A 12,945-nucleotide genomic window follows, 5' to 3' on the forward strand; every position below is an offset into this window, starting at 1 on the left:
TTTCTTCCAATGCCACTAATGCCAATGTGAAAGAAGTAGCTTGATGGCGGAGTTTTGTTTATGAATTTTGTTTTTTAACTAAAATCATCATTTTCTTCAAATATTTTCGTATTGCACTTTTTAATTTAATACGGACATAATTAAAAGAATCCATACTGGTTATAGGGTACATTGATTTATAAATTGAAACCCTGAAAATAATGAACCGTTTACCATAAATCAAGACCAATATTTATTTATCACATTGATCTCTCAAAGAATGTAATCAAATCTATTATGTTTACTAAAATGTGAATAGTGGTGCAGTTTTAAATGTGTTTTACTTGATATACAGATGTGGAACAAGAATAGGATTTGGATATGGCTCTGGTTATTTGGGCAATATTTAGTGCCCATTGTTCTCTTAGGTAAGCATAAGAGAAATACCCTCTTCCTTCCAGTGTACCCAGATCTCATAAAATAATTAAAAGAGTAATCATGTTTAATAATATTTAAAATATAGTTCTAGTCTATGTGCCTATAAATTAGCATTTTCTCTGTTATAAGTCCAATTATGAAGCCTAATTTAAAACTGAAAAATACAGGGTGGTTGAGAATAAGTCTTCCAACTGCTTACTGTAAGTTCTTATGACCGAAATAAGAAATAACATTCACATGAACATGGATCAGTTCTCACTTCTTATCTGAAGTACAAGATAAAAAATTATTTTCTTTTAATAAGTCCATTACGGCATTAAATATTTTTATGAAAATTGGAGAGGGTAAAATAGGTGTAGAGATACATCTTTTAAGAGGAAAAATATTTTAAATTTCACCAGTGGTATCCTCATTCATGTAATCCTGAACCTTTTAAAAGAAAAATAATCATTTTCTGAATACTTCATATTTATGTGAAAAAAAAGGTCTTTTAAATATTTTTTATAATATAACTATTTTCATAGACAAAATAAAACATATCAACCTGCAATTGAGAAATTGCATATTTCATTTGTCTAACACAATATAAAATACATCAGAAATTTTTCTAGCAAATTTCTTCTTATTTTGAGCCAAGGTTACACAAACACCCCAAATAATAATAGAAATCTTTGCGAGTTAGAATAAGTTAGTATAAGTTAAAAGCTATAATTGAGTTTATATTTGCATTTACAGTAGTTATATATATTATTTATTTTCATTGGCATTCTAGGACATTCTTCATCAACACACCAAGTGACCCTTTTATATTCAGCAACAAAAGATATAAGGATGGTTACTTCTACATTTGACAGCAAAAATCAAAAAGTGAAGCCCACAACTATTATAAAAAATTATACTTACATATCGACCATTGACTTCCATTATGATTACAAAAGAATTTGTTGGGCTGACCATGAACTTGAAAGTATACAGTGTTGTGATTTCAACGGTACTATTGCAGAGAATAAGGTAATGAGCAAATAAATTATTATCAGGAATTAATGTCAAAGTATCTTAAAAATATTGGCAAAACTGCCAATTTGAAAAAGTACTTTTGTGAAAGTTAAAATTGTGCAATCCTATCTTAATTTAATCGACTTTGTATCTCTTAAAATAATTGAGATTCCCATTACCTTAATTTTTGAGCTCTATACCTTAATAGAGAAATGATGAAATGTGCTTCAAATTTCAAAGTTCAGTTATTGAATGTTGAAATGTTGTAACTATTAAATAAAGAACTAGTCAATATGTAAAACTATCAAAAGGAAAAATTCCTTGAAAGTAAGTCTTTATATGTTATAATTTCTTGGCTTCTCGTGAAATTAACAACATTATTTCATTCTGTGAAGTCACTCAAATGTTTAATATTGGCCACAAATAATATTTGGTTATTAATTTTTACTTCATTCCAGACTGAGATAATAAGTGGTGTCCTAGTACCTGATGGTTTAGCTATAGATTGGTTTGCAAACAATATTTATTGGACCGACAGTGAAAGTAATAAATTGGAGGTCGCTACTATAGAAGGAGAACATAGAAAAGTGCTCTTTTGGACTGATATCGATCAACCACGTGCCATAGCTGTAGTTCCTATGAGAGGGTATGCAGTACTTTTCAATTTCTCTACAGTAAAAATTAAAATGGTTTTGTGCTATTAGCTTGTTATTTTGGACTGATTGGGGTGAAACCCCTAAAATTGAAAGAGCTGGCATGAACGGGGACCCGAAAACTAGAAAAGTTATTGTTTCTGATAACATTTACTGGCCCAATGGGATCACTGTTGATTATGAAGCAGAGCGAATTTACTGGACTGATGGAAAATTGCTTTTTATAAAGGTACCAAATTATCCTTTTGCTCATTTGCAATTTTATTAGTCTTCATGTTTAAATTTAGGCAATGGATTATGATGGAAAGGATATGTCTACAATATTATCAGCAGCATCTGATTATCCATATGCCCTAACACAGTCATCATTTAAGTTATTTTGGACGGATTGGAAGACAGTGTATGTTTTGTTTGTCTTTTTTAAAATCCTCATTCAATCAAATAATCGTTTTTTATTTTCAGAGCGATTCATTACTATTACAAGAATGGAACTCAACCGCATCCTTTTGAATTTTATGCAACCAATCATCCCATGGACATCAAAGTTTATGACAAACAAAGACAACCTAAATTACCTCATGCATGTGAGAATAATGGAGGCTGTTCTCATTTATGTTTACTCGCTCCAGATCCACCATATTTTACTTGCGCCTGTCCAATTGGAATCAAACTTCTAGGTATGTTTGACGATGTTATTTTCGAAATCTTCGGAAATTGAAATTTTTTAGATGACAAAAACTGTGCCAATGAACCTCAGGAGATGTTACTGGTAGCCAGGAGAACTGAGCTATGTCTCATTTACCTGGACTCTCCAGATTATAGTTTCAAAATTATGCCTCTTGGTGACGTGAAATATTCTATTGCTGTTGATTTCGATCCGATTGACAAACACATTTATTGGTCCGATGATGAAGTTAAGAAAATTCAAAGGGCGAGGCTCAATGGTTTGCTACATGTCTATTTATTAAGATATATTTAAACATTATAGTGATGTTTCAAGGGAGTGAACAAGAAGACGTGATTGTCTCTGAAATTCAAGACCCTGACGGTATTGCTTTAGATTGGGTTTCAAGAAATATCTATTGGACTGATACAGGGACTGACAGGATTGAAGTCGCTAGATTGGAAGGCGGTTTTAGGAAGGTCATTATAGGTAAGTCTGTAAGTTGTTTTGGAAAGGCAGTTGAATTATTTCCCTGCTATCAAGTCCCTAGATCCAGATTTACTTATAATAAATGAACTCACTAATTTTTTTATTTCTTAGAGCAAAAATAAATATTAAAGACAAAAGTTGTAGTTAATATTTGTTTCTGCCAAAGGTTTTTTTTGACAGCTTGTTGTGTACTCTGTATGTAGCTTATGAATACTGTTCAGATTTCAAGTAAAATGGCAATTTTAGGTGATGGTTTAATTGATCCAAGGGGTATAGCAGTTGCCTCTGAATTGGGTTGGCTTTTCTGGTCTGATTGGAACCAAAAAGATCCTAAGATAGAGCGGTCAAACCTTGATGGATCTGACCGTATCTATGTTGTTCACGAAAATTTGGGTTGGCCTAATGGAATAACATTGGGTGAGTCTTCAAATCATTTATTTGAACATTAATTATTTTTTAATTAATTTTAGAATTTGATCAAACTTTGTTTTGGTTATATTTAAATTTAGTAGGTAAAAAAAGATTGCCTTTGAGCAAGATTTTATTAATACAGTTTCCATTAATACATTCCAATTTATAAGTTGACTTACTTGAAACAGTATGCAATTAGCGCTGTAATTTTTTTATTATTATTCAAATGTATATTCAAATGAATAGTTTAAAATATAAGGGATATATTTTCACAAAGACGGCTTCTTCTGTTACTTTTTATCACTCTCTGAAAAAATGGAGATTAATACTGAAATTTATATTCTTTGGTGCCTTTCTTTATGTTAATTTCTCTATAGATCTCCTAAACAAAAAAATATACTGGTGCGACGCGAAGTCAGATAAACTAGAATACGCAAACATGGACGGCACAGAAAGACGCGCTCTAATTACGGACAACTTACCCCATCCTTTTGGATTCAGCCTTATGGACGATTATTTGTATTGGACCGATTGGCAGAGACGAGCAATCGATCGGGCTCATAAAGAATCAGGTAATCTTTCTTCATTTACTGGTTGCGTATGTTACTTTAATTTTAAAAAAAATTCGGCTCGCCTTGGAAAGCTGGTTATCTTGAATACACGATTAAATTTATGGCACTATTTTCATCTGTTTTCTATTTCCAACCCAAATTTTTATCACTGACACTGTTAACTTGTTCTTAGGTCTTAACAGACAGGTTATAGTAGACCAAATGGAGAATGTAATGGGCCTCAAAGCGATTAAAGTAGGAAATTCTTCAGGATGGAATCAGTGCCAATCGAACAACGGCAATTGCTCGCAACTTTGTTTATCCAGGCACAATCAATTTAGACTCTGTGCGTGTGAGGTTGACTTTGATCTAGCCAAAGACAAACAAAGCTGCGTGAAACCTGAAGCTTTCTTGTTATATACTAGAAACAACAGCATTGGAAGAGTCAGCATTGAAAACGAACCGATTGAGAGTAATTTACATATTCCTCACATAAGGCAAGCTAGGTACGCTTAATTGTTTGAAAAAAAAATGTGTGTAGTAATTTATTAAACTTTGCTTGCAGCTCTATTGATTTTGATATAAATTCACGGAGGATTTATTGGAGTGACAGCAAGTTAAAAACGATTATGAGGGCATACATCAATGGTTCCGAACCGCAAAAAGTAATCGATCTTGGAATTACATCGCCTGAAGCAGTAGCAGTGGACTGGCTAGGTAAGATTCAGGTGTAAAATGTCGTAATTTCAACTTCCCGAAAACCCGGAAATAGTATATTAAGATATAAGTTTTATAAGGTGCTTATTGTTGTGATTATTGTTATTTTTCAAGTGTTTTACCAATAAACTTTATCCTATAAATCGTACTACATTCAATATTAATATATTATGTTTGTAACTTTGATTCTCAATTAATATTATGCCTTCCATTATTTTAGGTCTCAACATATATTGGACCGATCCTTTTTCGCGAAGAGTTGAGGTGTCTAGACTAATGGGAACCTCTAGACGAACGCTGTTGTGGAACGGAATCTATGAACCACATAGCATAGTATTGGATCCGGTTTCAGGGTACGTTAACTCACCCAAATGAAAAGAGGAAATAAAAATTCTTACCATTGTGTTTATGTTGCAGATATATGTATTGGTCCGAATGGGGCCATTCAAACCATATTAAAAAAGCTGCTATGAATGGAAGCAAACAACGTGATCTAATAACTACTATTGGGAAGGCCACTGCGCTTACTTTGGATTATGATAAAAGAAGGTAATTGGTGACGTCTACTTATTAATCGATCATTTTGAGTTGAAAAAAATTATTGCCGGTTTTTAGGTTGTATTGGATAGAAACTGGTCCAGCTGCTATATGGTCTGCGGACTTGGATGGCAACGATTTAAGAAGTATTGTGAACGATCCAAATTTAAACCCAGTCGGGCTGGCCCTTTATAAAAATTTTATTTATTGGAGTGACGAGAAAACTGGTAAGCCTTCTCATACCTAATAATTAAAATATTGATTTAATATTATAAATTCATTAATTCCGTTAGTATCGTCATAGGATAAACTTAAGTAATATACAAAAACCAAATGTTTTTCTTAGTCTACCGTTGGGGCTATATTTTTTCCATCCTCAGACCTCAAGAAATTATTATTTCTACTGTTGTTATTCAAATAATAGAATAGTGATAGCGTCTTTAATTAACAGCCCTACAATTGACATTAATGAGAACTGTCAATACAAATTGACCAATGCTACGTTAAAATGTTTAAAACTGAGAGATTTTAGAACTCAGAAATTACGGTCACTAAAATCTATATTATACTAAATATTCATATGTATATCAACATTCGATAATTAGCAGTTGTTACGGATATGTGATATCCTCGTTAACATATATTTATCTATTATTTTATTTTTTGGAGTAATCATACCTCATTTATTGTTAAATATTGGTTTTCTAGCCGAAATATATCAAGCTTTGAAATACGACGGTTCTCAATTGAGAAAAGTCACAGATCTGAGTGAGAATATAACTGATCTGTTGGTATATCATTCGACAAAACAAAACCAAACGAATCAATGTGCTACGAGCAATGGCGGGTGCTCTCATTTGTGTCTTGCCCTGCCCGCCGACGGCCCTACGGAGCATACCAAGTACACATGTGCTTGTCCTACACATTACAAATTGCATAATAATGAATGTACACGTAAGTTCTTTAGAATACTGTATCATTTTTTTTTAATTACAATTAAAAAATTATTTTTTACGTCCATTTTATTCTCGAATTAGGAATAATTTTGTCTTATTAAATACCAAAATTATTAATATGTTGTTAACCTGAAAGTCAAACTAGTTTTCATTGAGGTAAAAGATTTAACCAATCCTAAGGCAGTTAAAGCTCTATTTCAATGTTTCTATGGCAACTAAAAGTTCCGGGAATTTTACTTGGAAGAAAACTTCCATAAAAACGAAGAAATAAATTAATGACGTGCCTCTTTTCATATTCTGTATGAAAGTTAATCTCTTCATAAAGCTATTAAATTATTAATTTTTCTACACTAAAAGTAACAGTTTTATCTGAAAGACAATTTCCATGAAAACGATTTTTAGTAAAATTAATTGTTCAATGTAGCCATTAAGGCATGATTAATGATTCTTAAAACCTGTTCACGTACATGTTATTAATATTTTTAATAATAATAATAATGTTTTTAGCACCTATGAGTTTCATGATATACAGCTTAAAGAATCTTGTGGTACGCCTAGTTCCGGATACCTCCGATTGTCCAGAAGCTTTGATGCCAGTGCACGGTCTGAGGGCAGTGAAAGCTATAGATTTCGATCCGAGAAATAATGCCTTATATTGGGTAAGTTAGAAATCTGTGCAATAATAATGGTTGCTATTTTATGTGTAACCAGGTTTAATTCGATTAGAATTTTAATGAGAGCAATGAAGCGCATACTATGCTGTATCTTATTAACTTTCACGAGATTACCATGCAGAGTATTTTTTCCTTGCACACACGACATACCATGTTCTTCCAGATTGATGGAAAAGTTCACGGAATCAAAGTATCCAATATAATCACCCCAGACACAAGTCTCTTCGTTTCAAATAGTCACGATATTAAACCCTTTGACATAGCCGTAGACAGTGTGGGACGTTTACTATTTTGGACCTGCGCTATCCAAAACGTTATTAATGTAACTAGGCTCGACAACAATAACCCTTTTGGCAGTTTAAAGAACATTGAAGGAGAGAAGCCGCGATTAATTGTTGTACATGTAACCAAAAGGTATTATAATAAATAAGTAAAGTAAATATTTTATAACATTAATATTATTTATTAGGCTTCTGTTTTACACTGACGTGGGAGATACACCTCAACTAATTCGAAGCCGCTTAGATGGCTCTCATAGAATAGTTATCACAAGAGCAGATGATATATCTGCCATTGCCGTTGACACAGAGAGCGATTCCATTGTTTGGTCTCAAGGACATAGCATTTACATTAGTAATATTGACGGAGAGAATAAGTGAGTATTCTAAAAGGTGTTCTAATTTGACCTTACGATCTAATATAATAAATAACTCATAATACTTGAAGCTTTGCAATTTTTTCTATTACGTTTTCGTAAATAATTTGCTTAATTTCACCAATTGGTTAAGTCATATTACTAATGTATTGTTTGGCGTATGCTATTTACAGAGTGTTCTGTTTTTTATTCTTCAATTATATCGAAAGGTCAAATTCAAATGCCCTTTACATTGTACTCTAGAAGTACAGAGAAACATTTATATTTCTAGACATGTCGTCTTTAATGAAAGTCACTTTAAAATTACCCATCTTACTATCCACGCTGGCTGGTTATACTGGATAGGCAGGGATCCAAATCAGCTACAAAGACTGGAATTAACCACTGGAAAATCCAGTACTCAGTTATCAATCCAAGCTTCACACATCGTGGACCTTATTTCAGTTAAACAATTGGGTAATCACAGTTGCGGAGATCCGAAAATTAGGTGTTCGCATTTTTGTGTTTTGAATGGTAGGATTGACAGTTGAATTTGAGGTAATGTTAACATTCAAAAATGTATTTTGTAGGAACGACTCCACAGTGTGCATGTCCGGACGGTAAAATGCTAAACGATGATAAAAAGTCGTGTCAAACAATTCCGAATTGCGGGCCTGAAAGGTTTTCGTGTTCTGTTGCTTCTTCAGAAGTCAAGGACTGTATTCCGATTTCTTGGAGATGTGACAGGTAAGAGTTTTGTTTCACTATTTATTTTTATTTTAACTTTTGTAATTTTTATTTGCCATGGCAAATAATTCATATTTCATACAATTCACTTTCTGTTCTTTTCTTTGACTTCTGTGTGTAATTTTGAACACCTACACTCTGTATAAGTGGTTTGAGTCCCTCGGTTGATAGCGACATTTCTTGCCCTCGGAATGGATTCGGCTGTCCTTTGATGATGCCAGGAGAAAATGAAACGGATCTCCAAATTTTCTGTTTTTCCCTGAAAACTCCCGAATTACTACTCAGAATTTTGTAATTCTTAAAAATTAATTTTGTTAAATGAAGGCATTACGCAACTTTGCTATGATTTAACCAACCTTGTATCTTTTATTCATTCCGAGATTCCATATATTATGTCTTTTTTAGAAGGATTTTAATAAACCAGTTTTTTTGGTAAAAAAAATTGTAATTTTTTTTAGTTATTTATAAAACTGTCAACTAATGCATGTACCTATCTATACATTTGGCTTGGTTCCTGATATTCCTTAATTATTGAGGCTTTCTATCTTTTTGAATTGACTAGATATTACAAGTTTCCAAATCGTTTAACCTTTTTAATAACTCACTTCACTGATTACGATGTCGTATTTTACAGACAAAAAGATTGTTCAGACGGCAGTGACGAACTTGATTGTCCCAGTTGCAAACCTGACCAGTTCCGATGCCAAGATGAACAATGCATAGATAAATCGTTAATATGCAACGGTCTAGACGATTGTTCCGATAGATCAGATGAGAAGAATTGTTGTGAAAACGGCTTTCAATGTCCCCAGACTGAGGTAAGAATCCTTCATTGTTTTTATATTGAGTTAAAATGAGCTGTCAGAAATATGAAGAAAAATTGTATAGAAATATACATGTTAAGAAACAAAACGTAATACGTTTCACATTTTTTCAAATTAACCGATATGAAATTGGCCTTCTTAGGTTTGCCTTCTTTCATCTTTAAAATGTGACGGAACCGAGCATTGCGCCGACGGCTCAGACGAGCGAGATTGCCAATTTGAAGTGTCCAAACACAAAATTTTATTATCAATTTCTTTGTTCATATTGGCGGCCATCGTCTTGGTATTTTTGTTTTACCAAAGAAATAGATGTTGTCCAGCCAGGGAAACTGTCGTGGAACCGCCGGAGGACAGCTTGAGTCCTTTGGACCCGAACTGCCATAATAAAAGTTTAAAGTCCCGTAAAGGTTAATATTTAGTTTTTTCGTTTAGGTGGGAACTTTTAATTGTTGTATTTTAAGGTATTCCTGACGTAGTTCGGATGTCCATGCTCAATGACGGTTATCCGTCCACGTATGAACGTAGACACATCACTGGTGCTTCCAGTAGCTCGAATACGAATGGATCTAGTAGTGGTGGCTATCCGAGGGAGACTTTAAATCCCCCTCCGAGTCCTGCTACTACAGCCGCATCGACCAGAGCCAGTAGTCCTAATTCGAGGTACAGACCTTACAGGCATTATAGGTGAGTCAATCTATTAATCTTTAAATTCTGGTTAAATTTTACGGTAAATTATTTTTTGTGTAATTGAAACGTTTTTTTCCTTATAAAGTGATTGTACATTAATACAATAAAAATAATATGATCTTCTTAACAAAAACAAAAAAATTTAAGAGCTGTATTTTTGGATAAAAATAAATCAGGTACATTCTTACTGTGAACAACTATAATAATAAAGAGCATTTAAAGAGTTCTCTAGAAATATTTTTTATGTCTTCAATAATTAGTTTAAAAATTAATTATTTTTTGGTGATTTTATGATTGATACTCTCAAATGTTTTCCAACCAAGAACCGGTCTCATAGTTTATTTATTTGTAGGGCTATCAATCAGCCGCCTCCGCCAACTCCAAATTCGACAGATGTGAACGACGAGAGCGACTATAACTATCCGTTAAATCAGAGCAGGTACGAAGGGCCATATCCTCCGCCTCCTACGCCACGGTCGCACTACCACCAGGAGAGCTGCCCTCCAAGTCCGAGTTCAAGAAGTTCTACTTATTTCAGTCCGTTACCGCCACCTCCTAGTCCTGTGGCTGGTCCTAGGGGCGACTCGGATTCATGAGCCAAACTCCTTTCGAGTTATTGTTGGATGTGTAGGTAACACGTTGCCAATGTAATCAGAGAAGAATTAAATACTTGCGGAGCTTTAAGAACTCTGATCTTCGTTGGCAGCTAATGCTTTCCAAAAAGTTGAATTTTTGTTGGAAATTGAAGGAGATTATACTTAGTTTTGTTTGTTTTACAAAGCACTGAAACAAGTGTTTTGTGAATGTACCCTGTTTTTTGGGGCATATTTTAATTTCATACCTCACTAGTTTAAGAACGACTCACATTACAAGTAGTGTAATATTTATTTTTTTGTCGTATTCATTAAGATTTAAATGTCTCATTTAGTTTTTTAAGCATTTATTTTTAGAGCATTGTCGTTTGTTGCAGTGAAATGCATCCTTAAATATATCTGGAAAGTGCAATTTACCATTTTTGTAGGCAATTTGTACATGTGAATTTAATAAGAGTTTACGGTCATTTTATCAGTTTGTGATAGCTTCTTTTCTATAGACGTATATGCAAGGAATGCCTTAATTAATTTCCTTCAGAAGGGTTCTTTAATTTCAGATATTGCGTGATTTGCGAGAACAGTAATTCATAGTAAGTTATGAACGTTGGTTTAGTTTGTTATAACCCAGGAATTGGATCGACAAAAAGAAGAGAGTTAGTTGTTTAAAATTGTCGATGTTTCGCAGTTTTATTGTTGTATTCTCACGACAGTAAAATCAGTATAAGAAACATACATATAACCACATTGGCGCATCCTGCCGCATAGGGTCAGTTGTTCAACGTCTTGCTAGAACTGCATATACATTTTCCTTCTAGTTAATATATCTTGAAACTGAATTTCTTCCTTTATCAATTGAAAGGTTTGTGACTTTGTAACCTAATTTATAATTTAGATTGAACTTTTATTTGGAAAGTGAAATGTTTTCCTTTTTAACTGCAGTTATAATTTCTACTTTCAAATGACGCCCTTCTGGAGGAAAACGAATGTATGTGGATATCATATCGCCAAGCTTTAAAGATTCACCTTTGTGCCTATATTTATAATGTGTGATTGTATATTTGTTATTTTTAACTTTTTAACAACGACGTTTCATAACTTGTATAGACTGTTTTTACTCAAATTAGCGTATACTTTATCATAATAAATGCGTTTTGTAAATAATCATTTTTGTGTATAATTTTTACTTTAAAAAATTCCAAAGACATGGGAATTCCTGAGAAGTTGTCATTACTGTGGACACAATCTATATTACAACTTGTTGGTTATGTCCGCAAGAGGAAGAAGCCGATGAAATTAAATGCATTATCCAAAAGAGTTGAAGAAGTAGAGAGACTTATTTGATTGTTGAATTTGTATAGATATGGGAACTTTATTTAAGTAAACTGTTCACAAAAATAGTCGCAACAACACATTTTGCGCGAATTTTAAAAGTTCGCCTATCGGAAATTTGGTCGGCTTTTTGACGGATTCAAATCTTCTACTTCTTTCCTGTGACCTTTTCTTTCTTAAAAAAAACTGTTTAACTTTAAAAAAAACGAATTTTCATCTCAATCCTATAAATTTGTACGCCAGTGATGTTAATTATTTCGATTAGAAAGTCACCCTTTGTACAATTTAAATGATGTCTGCTATTGTTCAATTAAAAAATGCAATATTTAAAAAGAAAAATGAAATTTCATAAAATGATAGTATTTACATAGCAAGATAATGTAAAAAACTTAAATGTGTGCCAAGATATAGGCTTGGATCTATATCACTAACCTATTCACCTAACATTGAGGGAAAACCTCTAGGGACCTGTAAAAATTCTTGGTTAAAATTTGAAATATTTCTCGGCTCTAATTGTATGGTGAGATGGATTGATAAATGCAAAAAATATATAAAGACAATGACACATAGATCAAGGATAGCGCTTTCCACCTTCTAACGTTGCCAAAGAAAGGGCGAAATTATAACTAATCAAAATTAGGCAAATTTTTGGGTGTCTCACTTCACCTGGCGCTTAATTATTTCAACCCTCTGCATTTGGTAGTTGCAGTTTTTTGAAACCATACTGTTGTATAATGTTAATTAAGAGCTTTGATAGATATTTTGGGGCATGTTTGGTAGATTTTTGCTCTTTGATGAATAAAAAAGATTACAGAGTATTTTCAAAAAATTCAACTTTTGCATTTAGTTACACTGTTTACAAGTGTATAGTTAGTTATACACTTACACCATACTCTTTTTCTCTTAGCTTTACTATTTCATTTCAGTAGGCGTGGTCAGCGATTTTGTGAAGAAGAGTGATCGAGCTACTTCATATACCAAAGAAGCTCTAGTTAGATCACTTTATGGGGTGAAAAACGCCACAGCAAAATGTACAAGATACTACTGACTCTGAATGCGGATCGAA

The 12,945-nt window shown here is 33.1% G+C and overlaps 1 protein-coding gene across 1 annotated transcript; it reads left to right on the forward strand.

The window, feature by feature from the left end:
- The first annotated feature begins 59 nt into the window (after nucleotides 1-59).
- On the forward strand, nucleotides 60-11,711 carry arr (low-density lipoprotein receptor-related protein 6). The gene is made up of 25 exons (XM_066397870.1): nucleotides 60-407; nucleotides 1,190-1,428; nucleotides 1,872-2,059; nucleotides 2,118-2,295; nucleotides 2,354-2,466; nucleotides 2,529-2,743; nucleotides 2,795-3,010; nucleotides 3,067-3,219; nucleotides 3,466-3,636; nucleotides 4,008-4,202; nucleotides 4,375-4,687; nucleotides 4,747-4,898; nucleotides 5,119-5,251; nucleotides 5,316-5,447; nucleotides 5,514-5,662; nucleotides 6,144-6,389; nucleotides 6,899-7,050; nucleotides 7,229-7,479; nucleotides 7,535-7,720; nucleotides 7,992-8,233; nucleotides 8,290-8,446; nucleotides 9,081-9,264; nucleotides 9,413-9,677; nucleotides 9,732-9,954; nucleotides 10,310-11,711. Exons 1-25 carry the CDS (start codon nucleotides 335-337, stop codon nucleotides 10,551-10,553), a joined length of 4,770 nt encoding a protein of 1,589 aa, XP_066253967.1. The 5' UTR covers nucleotides 60-334; the 3' UTR covers nucleotides 10,554-11,711.
- The last annotated feature ends 1,234 nt before the right edge of the window (nucleotides 11,712-12,945 follow it).

This window comes from Euwallacea similis, chromosome 16 (assembly GCF_039881205.1).
Source record: "Euwallacea similis isolate ESF13 chromosome 16, ESF131.1, whole genome shotgun sequence".
In the NCBI taxonomy this organism is placed as follows: domain Eukaryota; kingdom Metazoa; phylum Arthropoda; class Insecta; order Coleoptera; family Curculionidae; genus Euwallacea; species Euwallacea similis.